This window comes from Megalopta genalis, chromosome 14 (genome assembly GCF_051020955.1).
Source record: "Megalopta genalis isolate 19385.01 chromosome 14, iyMegGena1_principal, whole genome shotgun sequence".
Classification (NCBI taxonomy): Eukaryota; Metazoa; Arthropoda; class Insecta; order Hymenoptera; family Halictidae; genus Megalopta; species Megalopta genalis.
This window is the reverse complement of record NC_135026.1, coordinates 9,855,870-9,880,659: the sequence shown is the minus strand read 5'-3', so window position 1 is coordinate 9,880,659 and position 24,790 is coordinate 9,855,870. Positions and strand designations below refer to the sequence as shown.

The following is a 24,790-nucleotide window of genomic DNA, read 5'->3' as shown; positions in this document are numbered from 1 at the left end:
ACCCTTTGAAGCTTCGACAACCGGAATATTACTTTTATCAGATATCTCTGTAATAATAATAAATGAAACGTTATGAAATTGGAGCGTTAGGAGCGCTAAAATACTATTTATATAGATTGTTCTATATAATGGTACCTATATTTTGGTTACTTAATTGCGGTTTAGGCAAATTTAAATTGACATGTAAGTAATATAAAGATGATTGCAATCTAAACTTCAAGAAGGATTATCAAAAAACAAGGGAATATAGTTAGACGTCAGATTTGTTTCATATGAAAGCTTATGGTATTACGAGAAGGATCGTATAAATTGTAGCTGCAACTATTGGGTTGGCAACTAAGTAATTGCCGATTTCAGTTATAGATGTCTCTCACTCCCATTTTTATGATATCCGTAAATGTTATATTATAAAATTATTATTATTATATTATATACCGGGCTTCGACCGCTTATTGGCTTGGCTGCCTCGCGCCTCGCCTGTCATTGGTCAGTGTTTTTCGTTAATAACTCGTTAACGATGCCTCTGAGAAAATTTTTGCAAAGAAAACAGTTACTTCAAATGTCCTCAGAAACCCCTCTTATCCTGTAATTGCGTAACTTTTGGGACACCATGTAGGCCAAAGTGATTTTATTTGGGAACTATTGGGTTGGCAACTAAGTAATCGCCGATTTCAGTTATAGATGTGTCTCTCACTCCCATTTTTATGATATCCGTAAATGTTATATTATAAAATTATTATTATTATTATTATTATGTTATTTTTTATTATCCGCGAATGTTAGCAACTGGACAAATTGAATGCAGCGGTCAAGGAAAAGCGACCAGAATTGGTCAATCGTAAAGGTGTCATTTTCCAGCAGAACAATGCTAGGCCGCACACGTCTTTGTCCACTCGGCAAAAATTGATGGATATTGGTTGGGAATTGATGTTACACCCACCATATAGCTCTGATCTCGCGCCATCGGATCACCACTTATTTCGATCCCTGGACAACTCCCTTCGTGGTAAAACTTTTAACGATGATGACGCTGTAAAATCTCACTTAACTCGGTTTTTGGCCGAAAAGGATCAGACTTTCTACGAGCGTGGAATTTTCAAGTTGTCAGAGAGATGGCAAAAGGTCGTCGAACAAAATGGAAAATACATTACAGATTAAACTTCATTCCAAGTAAAAAAAATTTTTTATTTCATTGAACAAATCGGCAATTACCTAGTTGCCAACCCAATATATCCGACAATCTTTAATACCGATAATTAAACCGATAATATTCTATATCTTCAAACCGATAAGATTCAATCTCTAAATTCCTGTTATAGACACCGAGTCATTCAACGATTTAAACTGCTTCATGAACTGCATACGTGTCCATCGGATAACGCACAGTCGTTTGTGTCCTGTTTGCAGCACGAAAGGCACTAATCTATGGAAACGATGGCATTCTAGTTCCAAGTTTCTCGTCTAATCCACAGAACGGTCTAGTCTCGCGTCACGGCGGCCGCGACGACGAGCGCGATTAATCTTGCGTTAAATGAACTGTGCGTTTTACGATAAAGCGACCGACGCGCTGGTCGGGGACTTTCTTGCGAGAGAGAGAGAAAGTATCAAAAGGGAAACGGCTTGAGCGAAAAGCGAATTTTGCGGGTGTAAGTGCGGCGAAGTGAGACGGTTGTGCCAAGTCGTAAGCGACAGGCCGGATCTTTCGCGGATTCGCGGAATTAGGTTCACCGGGCGAAAGACGCCTTAGTGGGCTATTTGTTGAATTTAGTCGGTCAAAATTATTTGTCTCGTGTAACGTGGCTCAAATGTAGCTATTAACTTATTTATAGTATTTTACCTCTGAAAATAAAGAAAAAAATTAAAGTTTACATTAATTTTACATTCATACGTAAGTATACCACTTTGCATTTGAGCGTTGCGTAAAAAAAAATAATTAATCTATTTAATCGGAATGAAAGATCGAATATTTTTGTTCGTTACTTATTTATTTATATTTTTGTTCGTTACTTATTTTGTCTACAAATTTAGCGTTTTTCCATAAACCACCGCTTACCAGACCACCGTGCAGCGTTCGCGCTAATTGCGAGAGACCAAATAATTGATCTAATTGTAATGATCAAGAATTTCCACGGGCCAATCCGTGAAAGCGTGAAGTACGTCAATGTTTCAAGGGATTGAAGTGGCGAAGCGAACGATTTCTGAGGAATATTTTCAACAAATTGCTGAGTAGAGTGGAAGAAACAGGAGCTTACGCGAGCCGGACAACCTGATCGCTCTTGTTGCTGGCACGCAACGCAAACGGTGACTCACTTTCGCGACCTCTTTCGGTCGTCTCGGTTCTTCTACGTGTGGATAGGTCACGCGAGATCCTCGGGTCACCTACCCGCGTGACTTCACGGCGAAAAAATGAAGAACTCGCGCGCTAATTGTGCGACGCCGAGACGACGATTACTCTTTCGACACATCACATGGTGCCGAATAGGATAATTGTCCCAATTTCTATGTCTTCAACCCAATTTTTCCATGCTTCTTTTACGACATTAGACAGTTATACTAAACTATTTTTTTTTTAAATTATTCACACGGATATACAGAATGTCCGTTTTTTTTTTACGTTCAGATGCCACCGAAATGTCAACGAAAAAGCTGACAGGCACAGCTGGTCGAAAGAAAACATGGCCGAAGCAATAGAAGTAGTTTTGAAGAGGTAAATGGGTTATAGAAGAGCATCGGCAGCATACAGGGTGTCCTAAAATGGTTACTCCCGGGAAATAAGGGGCTCCTGACATCATTTGAAGAAACTTTTTCCCTAGCGAAAATGCAATCCGCAGCTTTGTTTAAGAGTTATTAACGATAAACGGTAACCAATGAGAGGCGAGCTCCGCTGGCGCAAGGCGGCTGAGCCAATAAGCGGAACTGAGCTTCGACCACTCGTTGGCTCGGCCGCCTCGCGCCAGCCGAGGTCGCCTATCATTGGTCAGCGTTTTTCGTTAATAACTTATTAACGATGCCTCGAGAAAAATTTTTGTGAAGGAAAAACTTACTTCGTACGACCTCAGAAAGAGGATTACCCGAGCGAATATAATTTCGGAACACCCTTTATTTATGTTCCTCGAATCACACTAGACAATAAAAACAACAAGAATTATTGAAAAGTAATACTAGATTTTATTATTAAAAGTACATTCTCTCGATCGAATAAAGTATTTTACTTTCAAAAATACACGCATGATTTAAAACAAGATATCTATTGGGTTGGCAACTAAGTAATTGCCGATTTGTTCGATGAAATAAAAAATTTTCTTTTACTTGGAACGAAGTTTAATCTGTAATGTATTTTCCATTTTGTTCGACGACCTTTTGCCATCTCTCTGACAACTTGAAAATTCCACGCTCGTAGAAAGTCTGATCGTTTCCGGCCAAAAACCTAGTTAAGTGAGATTTTACAGCGTCATCATCGTTAAAAGTTTTACCACGAAGGGAGTTGTCCAGGGATCGAAATAAGTGGTAATCCGATGGCGCGAGATCAGGGCTATATGGTGGGTGTAACATCAATTCCCAACCGATATCCATCAATTTTTGCCGAGTGGACAAAGACGTGTGCGGCCTAGCATTGTCCTGCTGGAAAATGACACCTTTACGATTGACCAATTCTGGTCGCTTTTCCTTGACCGCTGCATTCAATTTGTCCAGTTGCTAACATTCGCGGATAATAAAAAATAACATAATAATAATAATAATAATAATTTTATAATATAACATTTACGGATATCGTAAAAATGGGAGTGAGAAACATCTGTAACTGAAATCGGCAATTACTTAGTTGCCAACCCAATAGTTCCCAAATAAAATCGCTTTGGCCTACATGGTGTCCCAAAAGTTACGCAATCACAGGATACGAGGGGTTTCTGAGGACATTTGAAGTAACTATTTTCTTTGCAAAAATGTTCTCAGAGGCATCGTTAACGAGTTATTAACGAAAAACACTGACCAATGACAGGCGAAGCTCGAGGCAGCCAAGCCAATAAGCGGTCGAAGCCCAGTATATAATATAATAATAATAATTTTATAATATAACATTTACGGATATCATAAAAATGAGACTGAGAGACATCTATAACTGAAATCGGCGATTACTTAGTTGCCAACCCAATATTTACTATTTGGTATTTAAAGGTACTCGATATCTATTTGCTATGTGCTAGTTAATAGTACATGATATTTACTTACTATTTGCCACTTAATTCACGATTCGTGAACCCGGAATCCAACAAAGTAATCGACAGAGGTCAAAACGAGAGTATACACGGTTTCCATCACCTTGAGAAAGAGGAATGCACGCTGGTTCGCAACGACTCGATGGCGCACACGTACTCGGCTATATCCGATTAGCGGCTACGCGAAGCCCCTCGCAAAACTATATAGAAGTTTGATACGGGCCGGCCGGAAATGCTTCAGTGCGATCCGCTGCGATGTGCGAGCAGGCCGAGAGCGTCAGGGCGAGGATCGCCACGTTCGAGGGTGAATAGAACCGCGTGGCTGAATCCGCGTTTCCGGAAGCTGAACGCGAACCGTGAACCAGCGAAAACAGTGCGATCCGGTCGGCAACCGCGACACACTCGGGGCTCGTCTTCGTTGTTTCGATGCCGCGAAGCAACCCTTTCTGCTCGAACGAAAAAATATCGACGATGGCTCGGTCGCAGGAGGGTTGCTTCGCTCGAATCGTTTTACTTGAAAATTAACTTGAATATACTATTGTGTTCTTCGGAAACGGGCGGAAACAACCCTTGTGGTCATAGACACGTTCCCCGACATATCTTCGAAACTAGAGGAAAATATAATCCTCCAATACTATAGTGCACACTTACGCGTCCGTAATTGGGACTAGTGCGGTCGGGAAAATAAGCTGCGCAAGAAGTGGGGGACGCTGTTCTGCGGGACTCCGCGCATGCGTCCCCTGCCCCCACTCCTTATTTTCCCGACCGCACTAATTGGGACACAAAGCGGACGCTGGACAGTCCATTTTGCTAACTGCAAATCTAAAGGAAGGAGTGGGGATACGGATATCCGATGTTACACTCCGTACGACAGTGGTTTGGAGGTCGGTATTGTTTGGCCAAAAGTCAATTTTTCGACTTCGATATTTCAAGATTATTTCCATTATTTCCATTTGGAACCATCAAGTCCAAAGTATTGATCCTTTGCAGCCGGATGGGAACTCTAAAACTACCACTAAAAATTATCATCACTTAAAATTATTATCATTGAAAATAATTTTAATATCGAAATGGGAAACCGGTCCCTTTTTTCAAGTATAATCTTTAAATAATAATCGTCTATTGAAGCCGCCTTTTTGAATTTCAAAGTTTTCGTCTCAGATTCATTATCAGCGACCTCGAGAACCCTAAATTACAAAGTTCTAGAAAAATTTGACGAAATTCTGAGTTTTGTCCAACAATTGCCGATCTCCTGACTGCTGTGCATACGCATCCTACTCTAAAAAAGTGTCTCACTCTAAGTGGATGTTTAAGTGTATACTTTTGCGATGATTTGGGGTCTTTCACGTCTCGTTCCTGCACATTACGGCTTCAGTAATGCACTACGAGTATATCTCTTTATTCGTGGCGAATAGGTTAAAGATTAATTATGTCAGTCTTCGTGTTCAGAGACTTGCACTGATTGAGTGTTTTATAATAACATAATATATTCTACTATAATATTAAAATATCACATTATGATAGTAAAATATTATATTGTAATATTAAAGTATTATGTTATAATATTAAAGTATTATATTGCAATATTAAGGTATTATATTACAACATTAAAATATTATATTATAATATTAAAGTATTATACTATAACATTAAAGTATAACATGCAATATTAAAGTGTTATATTATAATATTAAAGAATTATATTATAACATTAAAATATTATATTGTAATATTAAAGTATTACGTTATAATATTAAAGTATTATATTACAATATTAAGGTATTCTATTATAATATTAATGTATTATATTACAACATTAAAATGTTATATTATAATATTAAAGCATTATACTATAACATTAAAGTATAACATGCAATATTAAAGTGTTATATTATAATATTAAAGAATTATATTATAACATTAAAATATTATATTCTAATATTAAAGTATTATATTATAATAATAATATATTAATTTATATTAATAAATATAAATAAAATATATTATAATAATATATTACATTATTACGTTATAATAACATACAACATATATGCATGATAAAGAATTCATGCATCATAGGTTCAAATAATCGATGTTTTCTTGTATAGGGAGCATTGTCTCCCCTCGAGACAATCTTTTCTGCAACTATTTCTGGGAAACAGAAACGTCGGGGGTTGACACGGTGAAAATTGTGTGGAAAGTGCACGCGAAACACGTCTAGACAACGTACTCGGCTGAAGAATTATTTATGAGAAACTGAAAGTTTCGTGTGCACGGGGAATTGCTGAAGCTCCGCGGCTGATGGCGAACTACATATGTGTTCGCAGGGAGAAACATGGCACCGGTGTTGGGTGTACCGCCTCCGCCACCACCTGCTCCGCACATGGGTCCTGATGGCTTGATCTTGCCCAGAAAACCGTACAACCCCTACCTCACCTCCAACAACCACAAGGACCTTCGCAGAGAGTTGCTGTTCAACCAAAAAGTGTAGGTACATTTATTTTTGTTTACCATTCAAATCCACCTGGGTCGACGGTTCTGCGGAAATTTTAGAGAGTTTCGACGATAACTATTTCGAAGTGAGATATGCTGAATTACGTATTAACCTTCTTAGGCACGACGCGCCACTATAGTAGCTTTCGCGGATGTCATCTCTCTGGACGACTCGCCACTATAGTGGCTTGCTCTAGTAGCTCACTCGCTCATCGTTTGAACCAAATAATCGTCTTCATATGCATCGTTTCACACTTCTTTTGTCTTCACATCGATTTACAACAGTCTACAGGGTGTCCCAAAAATGTCTCGCAATCCGGAAATGGCGGGTTCCTCGGATCATTTGAAGCAACTTCTTCCTTTACAAAAATTTTCTCCGAGGCACCGTTAACGAGTTATTAGCGAAAAACAGTGACCAATAAGAATCGAGTACGGCTGACGCGAGGCGGCCCAGCCAACCGGCGCGCGAAGCCCAGTTCGCTCATTGGCTCGATCGCCTCGCGCCAGCTGAGCTTGCCTCTCATTGGTCACTGTTTTTCGTTAATAACTCGTTAACGGTGCCTCGGAGAAAATTTTTGTAAAGGAAAAAGTTGCTTCGAATGGCCTGAGAAACCCGCCGCTTTCGGATTGCGAGACATTTTTGGGACACCCTGTATATACAGACAGAATTCAGTCGTACCTAAAAGGTTAACGTCAGTTACAACGTTTTGGAACAGAAAATGTTCATTAACGTATGAGCCGTTTATTTTGAAAGTGGCATAAGTCACTTTACCGTAATGAAAAGTGGTGATTTTTTAATGTTTATACGAAATTATTTATACTGAGAAAAATATCAGTATCCTAAGATAACAAATACAAGTAAATCTTCTCGAAAGTTAGCATCCATATTTTTAAACGTGTTAAAACGCAAACCCTTAAATATATCGACTTAAAAACAAAGTGACTTATGCCACTTTCAAAATAAACGGCTCATTTGTCGCATAATATTTAATAATAATATTAATAATAATATTTAATAATAATATTTTGAATAAAATTTGTCCATCTCTGCATACAGTAGAGACTCGATTATCTAAAATCTGAACTTATATCCAACAGAGTCGTCGGTATGTCCGTAAGACAAAAAAAAATAACTAAAGGAGAGCGTTCCGTATGGCTACACGACGAGACGCAACATTGCGTCGCCCGAACTCGTTTTTAAGCAAATCGGTTCGCAGAAAGCCTAACGGGAAATTCGTGCGACGCGCTTCGCACGCCTATCGCCGAGAAAATCGTTTCCTGCCGGCAAACGTGCGCTGCTCTATCTCCGATGCACAGTGGTTTATTTGCCAGATTTAGCCGGCCAAAAAATATTTTATTAATAAAGTTTTATTAATATCTGTTTGTAATTATTTTTGTTCGGTTATAATTATTTGTATTTCTTTACAATCATTTTTACACGCTAATAATTATCTTTATTTGCCTATAATCATTTTTATTCACTTATGATCATTTTTACGTATTTATAATTAATTTTTATTCGTTTCTTTTCACTATTATTGGTTTCTAAGCATTTTGATTCGTTTATAATGATTTTTTTCTGAGGTAAAATACCATAAATAAGTTAGTAGATACATTTTAGGCACGTCAATTAAAAAAAATGATTTTGGCCGGCTAAATCCGTCAAATACCCCACTATAGGTGACTGGACACTTATAGCGGTCTCTGTTCAACGGTGACGCGCGTTCGTTCGCGCCTGGTTTTTTCCGATCGGCGCCGATTTTTGCGACCGCAGATCGATAACAAGCGACGAGCGATTAGCAAAACCGCTAAATCGGTTTTCACTTTCTTTCCAGAGGCCGGAACGTACTGAATCAGAAGAGCGAGCTGCAACGGGCGCTCGAGAAGCAGAGAGAGGCCGCCTCGAGGAGAGAGGCCGAGAGAAACCGGGAAGAGAACTTCAAGGACGATCCTAGAACAGCCCTGCAAAGGGCCATCGAGCAGAGGGCAAAACACATCGAGATGGCGGTGAGTTTTGCCATGGGGAACGCGACGTTAATCTGTGTTGAATTTTGTGACTGCAACGATGAACGCCGGAAATTAAGTTTTCACTTCCGAAATATTGTCACTTAAAGTACTGATTGTTCGTGTCAGTAGTGATTCAAATTGCATAACATTTTTTTGAGTCTAGAATTAGAATTTTCAAGATGTCTTCTTCCGATAGATACGCAAATCCTGTATGCTAAAGTTTAATTAATGCATTAACTGAAATTTTTTTGAAATTGTGCCACAGAAATTAATATTTATGATTGAAATGTTTATTAAAACCGAACAATAGCACAGAGTGAATTCGCGTATTCGATATATGTATTAGTAATATAATATAATAATATATAATTTTAAAATAAAATAAAAAATAAATAGATGAATAAATAGATAAAAAGAAATATAAAAAAATAAAAATAAAATAGATAGATCATAGAAGTCCTATCCTGAAATATGTATTTCATTGCAATGCGGGAGACAATAATTTATATAATAGATAATATTTTACGGAATAGTGTTTAGAATAATGGTATCCCAAGTAACAGTATTGCAAATATGAGTTTTTTTCCTTTTATACTTTTTATTGCACCATATAGCCACTTTTATCGATAATATAAGATATTAACATTGTTTGTAAGTGACCGAAAATAGTATCGATAATATAAAACATTTATTTTCTAGGTAAATAACTGGAAAAATCATGGAAGAGTAATTCATATAAGATACTGACTCACTTTGTTTATTTCGAACGAAACACACTTTTCGAGTATACTATCTTTTAATCAATTTCGTTGATATGTTTTAATAATTTCGGTATATTTTAGAAATAGATTTTTAATTGTAAGATATTTTTAAAAATTTTGAAGCGATGCATCATTATCGTTGAGATACTGAAGTATGTAGTTGTATTTCGATCGAGTACTCACTATTCCTTGTAGAACTAGATGTATATGTAACTTTGAAAAAATTAAAAAATTCTCGTTCATTATTAGTAACATAACGATCTGATACGTTTGAAACTGTAACGATATTTCTATTTCTCGTGTATAGCATAAGTTTCATTAATTTGCTTTTAACAAACGATATTTTATTGTCTTCTTGACTTTGTGATAACCAACGAAATTTCTATTTTGGACGACATACCGCTGCAATAATGCAATCTTCCATATCATCATTCGAATCGAAGCAAACCAAACTGTAAACCTGACTTCGAGTCGCTGATAACTAACTCAGTGGTTCGTGCAACTTTAAACATTGGTTACAAAAAAAGGAAAAATACATTATTTTATATTCAAAGCCGAGAGTAAATAGTGAATAGTATTTTCTCATAGTTTAAACATTCAATGAAATCTCTGCAAATAGTATCCCATTTCAGCATTAAATAAAATGGTGTTTCCAAATGGTATTTACTTATCCAGATATTTTAATGTTCACTATTATATCAAATTATTTTAAATTTGCTCCAGTCCTGGCTAGTACAACTTCTCTGCAAGCACGGGGTATCGAAGCTCCCTGAGGGAGTGGTTTGACGTCAGAGACATCAAATAACGCCAAATGACGTCAGAGAAATAAATATAAAACTATCTTGTCTCTTTGGAAGACGTGGGCCCAGCCCATTGGTGCTGGAACAGTGTTCCATGGGGCAGACTGGCTGTACTTAGCGTATCTTCTTATCCTAAAATATGTGTCTTCCGAATGCTAAATGCTTGTTGTTAAATTAATAACGTAAGTTTGGCGTATCGGTAGTAGCCACGAGTAACGTAATTTTCTTTTAGTTTGAATAAACTATATTCTAATTAAGATCGACATTTATTGTGCTCGAATTATTAGTGTAAAAATAAAGACGACTTTACTTACACTGATAATACAACAATATGTTGTATTATCGCCTGTCTATGAAGTTGGCTGTTTGGAAATCCAACGTGGTTTCCAGATTTGAGCGTATGAATAATATGAAAGTAAAGAATTCGTACGTTTTGTGCACATAGATTGCGGTATATTGTGGTAAAGTGGCGAATATATTAACTCGATTTTTTTGAAAAAGTGATTTGGAGAAACGTCTTTGCCTATCTGCATATGTTGTGCAACTATTAAAACGGTTTGATCATGTTAGGTGAGACCAATGTATCGAAACGTTTTCTCCGTTTCGCATCAAGTGATCTATAAAGATAGAAATTTGCGAGAAGATCTGTACCAGTAATAACTTTTTCTTTAGAAAGGCCAGGAACGTATCATACGGTATCGGAGTCCCTAGATTATTAGGTGAAGGTCAAGTTCTCAGTCGTTTACGTCAGATCTAATAGGGGATGAAGGTCGAGTTCTACGCATGACTCGGTCTTTCGAGGGTGAAAACGGTTTCTCCTTAAGAAGTCCTTGATGAAGGTTCTTTCAGAAGAGTCCTTGGCACATTTGCAGATCTATTGATACATTAATACTTTTTTCAAGTACACTTAAACCTTTACACAGTGCTCTGTGTGAACAAAAGTCAACTTCTCGACTTCGATATTTCAAGATATCTGTTTTTTCCCTCAACTGACAACCCTTTGGAACCTTGAGATCCAAAATACTAACCCTTTGCAGTCGAGTGGTGACTCTAAGGTGTCACTAAAAATTGTTATATCACGTTTATCACGTTATATCACGTAAAAATGATTTTAATATCATCGAATTTGTTTGTATCTAAAAATACTGTTAAAAGCTGATTGCTGCAATGAGAAACTATTTGGAAATATTTCATTGAATGTTTAAACTATGAGAAAATACTATTCACTATTTACTCTCGGCTTTGAATATAAAATAATGAATTTTTCCTTTTTTTGTATCCAACGTTTAAAGTTGCATGAACCACTGAATTAGTTATCAGCGACTCGAAGTCAGGTTTACAATTTGGTTTGCTTCGATTTGAATGATGATATGGAAGGTTGCATTATTGCAGCGGTATGTCGTCCAAAATAGAAACTTCGTTGGTTATCACAAAGTCAAGAAGACAATAAAATACCGTTTGTCAAAAGCAAATTAATCAAACTTATGCTATGCACGAGAAATAGAAATATCGTTACAGTTTCAAACGTATCAGATCGTTATGTTACTAATAATGAACGAGAATTTTTTAATTTTTTCAAAGTTACATATACATCTAGTTCTACAAGTAATAGTGAGTACTCGATCGAAATACAACTACATACTTCAGTATCTCAACGATAATGATGCATCGCTTCAAAATTTTTAAAAATATCTTACAATTAAAAATCTATTTCTAAAATATACCGAAATTACTAAAACATATCAACGAAATTGATTAAAAGATAGTATACTCGAAAAGTGTGTTTCGTTCGAAATAAACAAAGTGAGTCAGTATCTTATATGAATTACTCTTCTATGATTTTTCCAGTTATTTACCTAGAAAATAAATGTTTTATATTATCGATACGATTTTCGGTCACTTACAAACAAAATTAATATCTTATATTATCGATAAAAGTGGCTATATGGTGCAACAAAAAGTATAAAAGGAAAAAAACTCATATTTGCAATACTGTTACTTGGGATACCATTATTCTAAACACTATTCCGTAAAATATTATCTATTATATAAATTATTATCTCCCGCATTGCAATGAAATACTTATTTCAGGGTAGGACTTCTATGAGCCACTATTGAAATATATATTTGAATTGCTGTTTCCATATTTAACTACTATTTTCAAAAATAGTTTATTTGTCAAAGTCTGTATCACTTGAGAAAAACACTTCCTACTTCATAAAATATTAATGAAATAGTAATTTCAAAATAGTATTTCTACGAGCCACTATTAAAATATATATTCGAAACGCTATTTCCACGCGTAACTACTATTTCAAACAACAGTCCATTTACCAAATTCCGTATCACGTGAGAAGATAAAACATTTATTTTACTATTTCAAAAATCCATCCTACCCCAACTCTGGTAATAACCACCCACCCCACTCTAATTATTCCAAGCTGCCGTAACACGCGGTCACAAGCAGGGGATAAACAATTGCGAGCCCCCCTAATATTTTCCTTTTGAAAAAGTAGCCTGTGTGGTTACAGTAGAAAAGAGCCGGGGTGCCCTTAAATATTCGATGAGTTGCATTTTTAACGAAGAATTAATATTGCAAGAAGAATGGTACGAGGGTGACATAAACTCCGTTGATTTCAGCTGGAACAGTCGCAGCCGACGGCGGAGCCACCGAGCAACCTTCTGGTGACGGCGAGGGCGAAGCTGAGACCGCGCACGGACTCTCAGTGAATCTTTGCGGGGCGGACGAGGAGCGCAACGCAGAGACAAGAGGTCGATCGTGTAACGCGATAAGCGGCACCGCGGTCTGCGATTGATCGGGGTCCTGCACCGCATCGTGGACGTTTTCATCGCGTTCCGTGTAACTCGACCGACATGTACATATTGCATACGCGTAATTCGATAAGAAACTATTAAATAATAACAGAGGATTATACAACGCGCGGCCGTTGAAGGAAGCGAGCGTTGCCCGCGAAGAGAGATCGTGTGGTCGACAATGATTCACGGTGGTACCCGCTTGCTGGTCTACAAACATTCGCTGCCGGCTGATTCTTCTCTTATTCTGGATTGCTGAGAGCGCGTCGAGACCTAGCTTTTAGCCCCGTAACTTTGCGGGACCTGTTTACCGCTTGTTATTATGGTCTGTTTGGTGAAACAAGATACCGAAAATCGCTAACAATCGTGACAGTTGTCCGCTCCACTCTGTTGTTTCCACTGTGTCACAAGTACGAAGTACTACAGTGCACCGTGTTACTAGTCTCAATCGGTATTGTCGAAGTCCTTATATGTAGAGGGTGTCCCAAAAGTTGTATAGAATCGGGAAATGAGGGTGTCCCAAAATTATGTTCGTCCGGGTCATGCTCTTCCTGAGGTCATTTGAAGTAACTCTTTCCTTTACAAAAATCTTCTCCGAGGCTTCGTTTACGAGTTATTAACGAAAAAACACTGACCAATGAGAAGCAAGCGCGGCCGCCACGCGCCAGCTGATCTCGCCTCTCGTTGGTTACTGTTTTTCGTTAATAACTCGTAAACGAAGCCTCGGAGAACATTTTTGTTAAGGAAAAGGTTACTTCGAAATGGCCTCAGGTACCCCATTTCACGATTTTGAGTGACTTTTGGCACACCTTGTAGTGGTACTTTAGCAGTCTTTCTTTCTGTACCTGTACAACCCACCCTTATGCGTCTCCCAAGAGAGTTGCTGCGTACTGTCTGTCTCCAACTTATGTTATTCCAATGTGTTAAGAAGTAGAACCTTGTTGTTTATCCGTCGAGCAAACGATTTTAACTTAAATATTCAGACCGGTCTGATAGTAACCCCTAACAGTCCATCATGAAATTCGAGCGTCCGACGTTTAGCATTTGCTTGCTCGTATAAACGAGGTTCTGCTGTAAAGTCGGGGACAATTAGAAAGCTCGGTTACCGAGTTAAAAGCCGCCTTTAGCGGCGAGGATAGGGTGCAGACGATACCGATAGAGGAGAATCGACTATCAAGAGGGTGCCACCATACACACCCGGTGCTCCAATGTAATCTTGTGTCCCTGTGACTCGCGCCGCCTTTCCTCTGGATCGTAGAGAAATTGCCTTACTCTTCCAAAGTTTTCGGAGAACGCGAGACGATCTTCTTTCGTCTTCTCTGAACGGCGTCGATTAGATTGTCTAGCCTAGCATTAAGAGCAAACCACCCTGTACACCAAAATGATTGTTATGCCTGCGTGCCTTGCCGCTGGGACAAATATGATCAACCATAATCTCTACAAGGTGCCTATCTATATAAAACGATCTTGATTAAAGTGAGAAACGTCTCGAGGCTTCTTGTTGAACGTCCTCTACGAATAAGACCGACAAATTTCGTCGATCCCGGAACGGATCCGGCGAAAAAGAACGGAAGTTGCGCCGAAGTCTCGAAGTTAGCGCAATTTGAAGTTCGGGTTTTATTCAGAGACTTAATATTTGAAGCCGCGAGGACCGTGGCTAGTCTTGCTGAACTATGTTGTACAATTCCAGGACGGTTGACGTATTTGTTCCAACGACGGTGCACGGAATAAAAGCTTGTAACGCGTCGAATCCAAGAAATCTCGGTCAAGTAGGCATCCCTCGACCATAAGATCGACGGAACACCGTGTCCTCGGACCAGCGACTGTATGGAGGACGAAGATTTCCGAGGAGCAGGCCTTACCAGACCGCCTTCACAGGAAAAACAGTCGGCCCGACCGAATCATCGACCGGGTCGACTCGATATTTTGTTATGTACCGGACTGTTTCAGTGCGTTCTCGTGTAAAGACGAGCGATACCGTTGGTACCGATTAACACTGGACACTACCGAGGCAGTCAGAAAGTGACTGGTTTGTAATTTCCTCGAGATGGATAGGATTGTTGAGATTTCGCGCAAATAAATTTATTTAAGAATCCCCTCTCCCCCCATGATAGCACCGTCACCGATGCCAACGGCACGCGTAAACCGAGAAATCTGCAATTGGTCATTTTGTACCAATATGGTAGTTATAGGGTTCAAGGAACAAGACATTCGTGAATAGTATAGAGAAGGATATAGCGGTTACGAGAAACGTCGCGGACTCTCGAGTGTGTCCAAGATTAGCTTATCGTCGTGCCTAAATTTGTACGGAACATAGACCTGAACGTAGAATACAGACGTATGTCGACTAGACGGAATACAAATTTTCCTCCGTAACGTCGTGCGACGTTTCCCGACACGGTGGAAGCTCTTCTCCTAGCTTCGAATCGGAAACGCGACGATACGGAGGAAATATTGTAGTAGAATCGGAGAATCCCCGGGACCATGTGTATGAATAGCTGTATAGTGTTGGACGAAAGGCTCTGACCGATCAGAATACTGAAGACGACTGTAAATTTGCTAAAGACGATTAGAAGAGAGGTAAACACATTTCTTAGAAGACGACGGTACCTAAATCCGATTGACCTGTGAGATGTATCTTGAACGGCCAGAACCTTCCGCCCGTGGCAGAAAAGTTAAAGGCGTTTGATACGCGACGTAGCAACATTTATTACACTACAGTGTTCATAGTTCAGGAAAGGAATAAAACATATATTGTTACGCGACACAGTTTCGAGATTGACAGCGATCAGTACTGTAGGAACGTGATCGTTGATCCGAGTCTAGCGATTCCTCTATTGATTACAGTGCGTCAAAAGTGTATTCGATTCTGTTAAAATTCTTCTGAGAACGTAATAAAAAGCTGTTTATTATCGTAACATAAAACCTCACGGATCTGTAGCGTGAACGAGTGCACCCCTGTTTACACTCGAATCTTACCGTGATCGCGTTAGGCGAGCGTTTTGCACCCTGTGTGTGCGTTGTACTTTCATTTTGATAGCCAACGAGTGAAGTATAACTCGCAGATGTGTACTGTGCAAAGACGGAAAAACTTATTAGGCGCTAGATTATGAATCCGATTGGTTATCGGGCGAGTGTCGCGTCATTGGCTGAAATTCGAAGAGGGATGACATCCCCACCCAACCCCGTCTTTGCACAGTATAATACGGTACAGCGTTGCCGAATCGCTTGGTATAGTCATTGAATTTGCGCACACAGCATGGAAAATTCTCGCGTATCCGAAAAGCCTTAGACGCAGAAGTTCTGTCTGCGGTCTACGCGAGTTAATCGTGTTTAGGACTATCATCGCATCGGTATAATTGAAGTATCAAATATATTTTATTCAACATCAACAGTATTCCTTTCATTTTCACTTATTCCATGGGGATCGGGCGGGTTCGACGGAACCCGTCGGCCCACGACGCTTGTTCCAATGAAAAAAGAAACGTGGGTGTACTGTGAGAAATGTTTGCGTTGCAAAATAGAACCGATAACAAAGAGTACCGTTAGGTGTAATTAAAAAGTTCGCGTTATTAATCGTAAACATTTATCGTTAAGTGATTTTACACAGAGACCAATGTTGTACATTCCTAGACCGTGGGTGCGTGTACGCGACGCGGTAGAATACACAACAAATGCTTTTTAATAGTCGTCTCCGCGTGAAATAACTTCTTTACACGTCGGACGTAAGACCAAGGTGTGCTCGAACTGAGCGGTGTAGACGCCTTTGGCTTCGACCAACGGCGGGTACGCGTCGACTGCACCCTTGTCGCATAAATCCTTAAGCGCCATTTGGTACTTGGTGCAGCCAACACGGTCCAGCCACCGTTTGCAGAAAGCCAGAGTACCTGAAACACGAAGCTTGTTAAACATTTTATCTCGCAGACAGTTAACAGGTATCTAGAGCAAGACTTGGTGAACCAAATGCGTACTGAAATGTTTGTTGATAGTGTTCAACAGAGACTTGCTGCTCCGTAATCTCAGTGGTACAAAACAAGCGTCAAAACTCTTCATGTAATGGGAACAGTCCATGTCGTCGTGCACGATTCCTTTTCCAGTAGATCCAAACGTTTCGATAGCATAAAACTCGTTCTCTTCCATTCTTGTGGCCTCGCCACCCCTAACTATAGGCACTGTCTTACCAGAATGGATGCAATACGGGGCAATCGAGTGTCCGTTGAGATTCCTGATCGATTTTATCTGTGGATTTAGTATTAACAATAATAACAGCAATTCAATTTGTAACGAATAGGACGGAACATAGATCTAGCGATCAAACCTGATGAGTTTTGCCATTCAAATCGATTTCATACGACTCCATAACTTCCTGGATAGCAGCACCGACGTCACAAAGTTGGACATCTATACCAGCTGCCTGAATTCCAGTGTTCGTAGCGTCGCGAACCGCTTCGATCAATTTGTCATATTTCGGATTGAACGTGACGGTGAACGCGCAATCGATGATCCTGCCGTTTATGTGTGTTCCAAAATCAATCTTGGTAACATCGTCGTATTCCAAAACGGTCGGGTCACCGCTGTTCGGTGTATAGTGAGCTGCGCAGTGGTTTCTGGAGCAGCCGGTCGGAAAAGCAAGTCCAGCTTTTAGACCATTCTCCCCGATCAGTTTCCTAGCTGTGTCTTCGAGTTCGTTACAGATCTCTATCATTGTCATCCCAGGTTTAATCTACAGAAAATAGAATTATAATTTTAGAGAATTTCAGCTGGAATGATATCTGCTTGCGATTAATGATTTATAGTGGCTGTAATAGCAATACCCAGTTCATAATGTGCTTTCTTGTTTGCCTGTGGGCTTCAGCCGCCTGTCTGGCCTCATTGTAGATATCATTATTCATTCTATCGAATGCACGCGCTTCTTCGCTATTAAAGCGCTCCTTTGCCATTCTGTCGTCTACTCCTGCCGCAGGAGGATGCTCCATTATTTGTCCCTCTGGGAAATTCCCATCAGGGAATAGCTCTGCCACTGGAACAGTCGGAGGATCTGTTTGCTGTTTCACTCCTCCTTTGCCGCGTGGCTTGCGCTTCTTCTTCTTCTTCTTCGTCTCCTCCACTTCACCGTCATTTTCTGCGACTTCTGTAGCACCTTCCGGAACAGTTTCTGGAGTAGCTTTTGTACAATATCATGTATTTCACAATTGTTTCTAAAAATAATTTTTTAGATTGTGTTTTTAAATAACACATACCTTCCACAACTGCAACATTTTCCTTCACATTATCCTCTTCTCCTCCTTCAGGGACATCTGCACTGGCTTCACCAGCTCCTAAAAATTTGTATTCGATAAATAAAGTATTGACAATGTTATACATTCTGGAACATCATTATCTTAATTTCTTATCTAATCATGGTTGTTTACTTGCTCGTATCAAATTCACAAGTCCACATTTTGTGCATTTATTTTTGGCTAATATTACATAATTGATGGAACATGAAAATAGAATTTAAAAAAGAAATGTAACATGGAATGTGCAAATAAGTGGAAATAAGTGGAATAGTTAATACAATCGTATCACAAGAGTTGATTACCAAGGAAAGTCCTTGAAAAATGAAAGATAACAGGAAGTGAGGCAGGTGTAAAGTGAGTTCCAACACTTTGCCAGTCTTAGCGAATTTAATCGTACTTGCTCCGTTTACTGGTCTCCGATTCGTGAATTGTAATCGAGTCGTGATAATTTGGTAACTAAGAGATGCGAGATATTGGACATCTATGGTATTATTTTTGTCGGCGAAACTTCTAAAATAAGGCACGACACGCGCTGAATCCTACGCTTAAACGACCTAGCATATCCCCGTTAAATGAATTGAATAACGCACCAGCTTTCTTCTTCTTTTTCTTCTTTTTGCTTTTCTTCGATGCTTCTACTGCACCAGTTTCATTCCCTTCGTCGACGATTTCGTCTTTTACATCATCTACTAATTTTTCGGCAGATTTGCCGACTTCGTCCAACACGGCGGCCATTTTCGAAAGGAAACCAAACAATGTTAAACCATGGATGAGACGTGGGATAGACTGAACATCTTAAAAACTTTCGATCTCGTGTGCGTACACGATGCGTCCCACTCTGGCCAACTATTTTCCTGTGACACAGGCTTAATGTATCATGGAAACGATCGTGAAACTTTGTGTTACCAAGTGAAAAAGATTAGCCATCAGAGTTGTGCAGATTTACAATTGTATTACTCAAGAAATTATAATTACAATGTAACTCAATTAAATTACATAGTAATTCGTAATTCAGATCTCCGTTCAATTAAATTACAACATAATTTGCAATACAATAAAAGTACAATTACAAAATACATATTTTATACAATACACAATTACATTCATTACGAATTATAAATGTAAGTGATTAAAATGACGAACCAAAAGATAATAATAGGTAATAAGAGGTTGAAAGAAACCACGTGGAGATTTCAAACAGTAGAATATATTATTGTTGTGTCCTTTATGTACAGTTATTCTCATAAATAACAACTTAAATTAATGCGTTATGTGCAAATAATAATTAAACTTTTTATTTCAATTTCGCTCGCGATTAAAATATTTAGTAATTGAATTGACTGAAAGACTTCGCAAGTGTAGCGAATATGTACTCGGGTATTACCGCGCGAAATTCAAATCATAATATTTCGGATTAGTACAAGTCTTATTCTTCTACGAATCCTTATAACTAGACTGCGGATTTTACGCGTCTGACAAAATTGACTAGATCAAAAACAAAGCTGCAAAGTTATTAAAAGAGTTTGAGAATATTTTTATGTTATATACAGTTTAATAAAATTATTACAAGAGGAAAAACATTATTATCTGAGTCATGTTTTTTACGATTACCTCAAACATTTTTTATTTCACATAAAAATCCGCAGTCTACTTGTAACACTATACTCTTCTGATAGCTCAAATGTTTCTTCTGTTTCTATAATTTCTTGCTTTCATTGTAATATCAGGAACAATTGAATACCGTGCTGTAATAGATTCGCTTATTTAATTCCTTGCAGAAGACAATTAGTACCGTGCACCACCATGATTTTTATTGCTCAAACATTTGACGACTTTTGAACGAAGAAATAAAACGCAGAGAATTTATTACAAATGTACTTAATTTAATATGTATACACATTAAGTTCGCAGTTGCAAATTTAAAATTATAGTTAATATAAGTTGCGTATAAAATGCGTGTAAAATGAGTGTTTACAACATGACTAATATTTTTAATAAAGACATTAAATTGTGTCACTTGGACACAGACAATGCTAGATCTCGTTCAAGTTATCTTGGGACTCTCTTCTCTTTCTCTTTGTTTTCGACGCGTGGTATCCCCTGGCTCATGTTTCAGCTACTTGGATCATCTTCTTTTAATGGAAGGGAATGTAAATATTTATTAACTAGGTGTGAAACAAAGTTGTCATAGTTTATTTGAACAACGAATAAAATTTTATTCGTAGAATTTAGTCGAAATATTTGAATAAAATTTTAATTGAAGAATTTATTCGAATAACATTTTAGTCAAAGAATTCATTCGAAAAATTTTGTATCACACAGATTTGAAGGTAATCAGTGAAACTTAGGAAACTTGTTGATTGAGCATCCTAGAGATCAAGGAACTTGAAAGAAATAAAAAGTAATAGATGATAAGACAGAACTAAAAATACAGTTATTTCAAAAACATGTTGAATTGTATGAAAAAAAGACAATAGTGCATACATACCTACTCAGTCTTCCACATCAGATTCAAGAATGCTGGGAGAGTTTGACGATAATAAACAGAGTAGCTATGGCACTTAGACATAGGCAACATTTCTTTGAAACCTCCTTTTCTCTCTCGTGCTTCAGATGCTCAAACCACCTTCGTGCAAGTTTGGATATACCACAGAGAAATCGATTTAGTTTTCTATAAACGAAGACTATTTTTTAATTTTTGCCTATTTTTAATTTTTCTTTCTTGCTTGGTTTGCGATGCATTAGTTACATATCAAACTTTGATGTTTGCTCCACTTTCTTTCAGCAGCAGCAAACATATTTGTAAAAGTTGTTGCTATTTCTTCGCTTTCAAGAACTTTTTTTCCCAGTAGGAAGTATGTCAGCGGCTACCTCCATTCATTTTCAGGATTTAAACTGCTGTTTAAGCCTCTGAAGACAAACACATATTGTGCTTTTTTGTCACATTGCGACCACCTAAAATTCCTAAGTCAATAAATCCCTCTAAACAGTTTACTGACATTTCATTCCACTATAATGTGTACAGTCTGTGCTCTGGTGGCAGTTCAAACAATCGTGTTTGAATATCTTGAAAAGTATTCTTTGGAAAGCCAGCGTTTAAATTATAATTTCTAATCCACCGCCTTTTCTCAGTTGTTTATAAACTGACGGTGAATTATAAAATATCATTCTTGCCAAATTTTGTTCCTCCATACAGTATTCATTATTTGTTAGCATGAGTCCAAATTTCTATTTCGTACTTACCCATTCGTCTAATGCTTGAGCTTGTGTAGTTTGCAATCTGTGGGTTACCTATTGAAAGATAAGTAAAGATTAAAGTATATTTGTTTAACCTACGATAACATAACAATGAATTGTATATAATTATATACAATTGTTATTATACAAATGTATATAATTATAATTGTATAATCCTAATAATAAACAAATTAAAATTAATAAATAAGTCATATGTTATCGAATACTACTACCTCATTGATTTAGATATTTATCATACAGAAATACGGTTTTATGGTAAATATAAAGCAAAATTTTTGTATAGTAAGACAACCTTTATTGGAATGTACATTATCGCACTATCTATTATTTGAATATTCTTTTTTTTCAACTTCCGATTATCTGAATAACATATTCCTAATTAGAACTTACATGTATACTTAGTTAAGCAGTTCTAATTCGATAAAAATTGTAATTTGCATTAGTTGTATAGTTTCAAGATGAAAATGAGAACATTAGTTTAATATTATTGCTATTATTATTTGAATAATTTTTAATATCAGAAAAATATAAATATTTCAGTGAATTTTCAAATGAATAGTGAATATTTCGAAAGATATAAAACGATTATTGAAATTCTCATAGATTGTTTCAAATGAGTATCGATATCTTTGTAAGGTATCTAAACAGGTATCGATACTTTTGATACCTACATCTTTGATACTGTTCAATTTGGTATCAGAATTTGCGGATTGGTATCACTAATTTTAATATAAATATATTAATTTATATATAATATATATTATAATATATATTAATTATTATTATTAAATATATTATATATTATAATATATTATAATATAATATATTTAATATATATTAATTTATATTATAATCACTGAGAAGAGTATGCACTTGTGTGTCGGTATGGAAGAGTGTGGAGGAAAAGAAAAGGAAGCGTTTCGTCCTGGTTCCGTTAGAGGACTCATCGGTAAGGCTATTGTGGGTACGCCCGTATAAGCGGCACTCAGCGCCACCTACATTCTAGTAACTAACAGTTGCTACGCAAACCAACAGATTCTAAAAACAGTCTAATATCAACCTCCCAAGAGTATAGTCATACACACAGTTTAAAGACGTATGCATAAAGTTAAATAAAAACACGTTACAAGTTAGGCTAAATTAACTGTTTCCTTTATTACCGAAACGCCATCGTTCCCAGTTCTCAGAGAATCCAGTTTAAGAGAACCTAATACCAAGCAAACCGCCACACTATTGTGGCAGATATAGATTATTGATGTTTTCTATTTTGTCGACAATTTTTAAATATCGATTAAGTTTACAAATTATGTATTCGGAGTTTAATATTTTCTGCATACTGGAGAAACTTTGGTTGAGTGTTTTTCAAAATTCATTTCAATCTAATGCACAACCTGAACTTGGCATGTAAATGTACATCGACCCTTAAAAACCGTGGAGAGACACACAACAGCCGTGATTGTTAACTACCTTATTTCGTTTGTATAAGTATGATTGTGAAGTTATGAATTTTATGTTAACATATGGTCGAAAGAAATGATTGACGAAGTGTAGGGGAAATTCGAAAGAAATACACAATTTTACAAGTAGTTAAAAGTAAAGAATGTTATTAATTCTGAAATCTGTCGTCGAAGACGAACGTATATATATATTGAAAATATTTAAGTGATTCTGGATAAGTGTTACGTTGTTCACACAGGAATTCGGATCCATTAATCGTTCAGCTAATTACTGAAAGCAAACGGTAGATCGGAACTCGTTAATATGCGAATAATTTTATTATGTAGCTGCACAAAAATGCCCCAAAAATTACGTATTGGCAAGTGCACACAGCATTGTTATTGCATGAACCCGACGTTCCGCCCATTGCTATGCACTGTTCTTCTTGTCCTGAAAATATTTTTAAGCGTTAGCGTAGGTCTAATTTCTACTGACATCGTCGTGCCAAATGTCGTTTTGAAACGAATAAGGTATTTCTAGGATACTGATTTTTCAGCACTTAATTAATACGAATTGGCCAAATATTGGGTAGAGCAATAGATTCGTTCCATATAGATATAATTTAATATTGATAAACGGTTACAAAAGGTATAACATTAGTACAGATTTCTTTGCATCGTATATGTATACAGGGTATCCCAATATTATGTTATTTCTGATAAATTGGAGATTCCTGGGCTAATTTGAAGTAATACTTTCCTTTACAAAAATTTTCTCCGAAGCATCGTTAAAGAGTTATTAACGAAAAACACTGACCAATGAGAGGCGAGTTCGGGTGGCGCGTAGCGGCTGTGTCAGAAACCCTTCATTTGCGCGAAGTACCACAATTTTAAGACACCCTGTACTGTGACGCATACGCTGCTAACACGAAGCAGAACGTACTTCCTGTTCAATCTAATATCTTCACGATTCAGTTATAATTGTAAAATAGTTAAAAATGTTTTCGCATATTAATTGCATCGAATTGACTAAAGAAATTCACACTATCAATGCTGAAACACCGAAGGTTCAGCTTGCAAACATCCCATCGTTAGTTAAATTCAAGGAAAGCATTTCCTTGTTAGGCAAAGGAAAAAGCTATTCTAAGCAAGTAAGTGAAGCGACTTAGTTGTTGAACGTGTTTAAAACAAGTAAAGAAATAAACGGATAAACAAATTATTTCGTAGCGATTGAGGAAATCATTATCTGTCAAGTGTTGTTTTTCATGCTTTGCAGGAAACTATTATAAATATTTTTCCGCATTAGTAGCAACATTCTTATTATAGCAATGACAAAAGTAATTATAAGTAAAGATTCATAGAAGTGACTTTACGTTCGACCTCCTCAACAGAGGCAGACGCCACTGCAACCGCAGCCAAGCAAAGAACTCCAAAGAGAATTAAGAGCTTCATGTTGTAGAAGTTTGTATGTCGTCTGTTTGGCACAATATCCATTACCTACATCGTGGCCTTTATATACGGCAGAGATCGATTCACTGTTTATCACTACCACAGAGCATAAAGGGAGATATGTACATAGCAATCAGATATTCTGATTTTGATAAAGTGAATGATACCTCTTGAAGACATAGCTGTTACGTAACAAATTTTGTCAAAGTATACCAAATGACATGAATTTTTTTTGGATAATAGAGGAACTAGTCCACTAGACAATGACTGACATGC

The 24,790-nt window shown here is 37.4% G+C and overlaps 2 protein-coding genes and 1 long non-coding RNA gene across 6 annotated transcripts in view; 1 reads left to right on the top strand and 2 right to left on the bottom strand.

Annotated features, from left to right (window-relative positions):
* The window catches only part of LOC117225758 (uncharacterized), a 109,427-nt gene extending 92,943 nt beyond the window's left edge, over positions 1-16,484 (top strand). The window contains exons 4-6 of the mRNA XM_033479508.2: positions 6,545-6,704; positions 8,546-8,717; positions 12,919-16,484. Of these exons, the coding sequence (XP_033335399.2) occupies positions 6,545-6,704; positions 8,546-8,717; positions 12,919-13,008 (422 nt within the window). The 3' untranslated portion in view covers positions 13,009-16,484. The remainder of the gene's footprint in view (positions 1-6,544; positions 6,705-8,545; positions 8,718-12,918) is intronic.
* On the bottom strand, positions 16,452-19,161 carry und (methionyl aminopeptidase und). Of its 3 annotated transcripts, none has more exons than XM_033479402.2 (6): positions 18,962-19,161; positions 18,333-18,410; positions 17,907-18,247; positions 17,411-17,815; positions 17,064-17,331; positions 16,452-16,979 (listed from the first exon to the last, which is right to left on the bottom strand). In XM_033479402.2, exons 1-6 carry the CDS (start codon positions 19,104-19,106, stop codon positions 16,774-16,776), a joined length of 1,443 nt encoding a protein of 480 aa, XP_033335293.1. In that variant the 5' UTR covers positions 19,107-19,161; the 3' UTR covers positions 16,452-16,773. The 3 variants fall into 3 exon arrangements, with proteins under 3 accessions (XP_033335293.1, XP_033335294.1, XP_033335292.1); XM_033479403.2 differs by having other exon boundaries at positions 17,907-18,232; XM_033479401.2 differs by having other exon boundaries at positions 17,907-18,256; positions 18,962-19,159.
* A 999-nt stretch (positions 19,162-20,160) lies between these two features.
* Positions 20,161-22,281, bottom strand: LOC117225691 (uncharacterized). 2 transcript variants are annotated; one of them, XR_013034816.1, is made up of 3 exons: positions 22,020-22,281; positions 20,860-21,662; positions 20,161-20,503 (listed from the first exon to the last, which is right to left on the bottom strand). It is a non-coding gene; the product is annotated as an uncharacterized LOC117225691 (long non-coding RNA). The 2 variants fall into 2 exon arrangements; XR_013034817.1 differs by lacking the exon at positions 22,020-22,281 and adding an exon at positions 21,842-22,007.
* Between the last annotated feature and the right edge of the window lie 2,509 nt (positions 22,282-24,790).

Excerpts from the sequence above, each read along its gene's own strand:
- und (XM_033479401.2), bottom strand. The coding sequence starts at position 19,106 with ATGGCCGCCGTGTTGGACGAAGTCGGCAAATCTGCCGAAAAATTAGTA. Across the intron at positions 18,411-18,961 it reads GAAAAAGAAGAAGAAAGCTG|GAGCTGGTGAAGCCAGTGCA; the intron begins GTGCGTTATTCA and ends ACAAATTTTTAG. Across the intron at positions 18,257-18,332 it reads AAATGTTGCAGTTGTGGAAG|CTACTCCAGAAACTGTTCCG; the intron begins GTATGTGTTATT and ends ATTGTACAAAAG.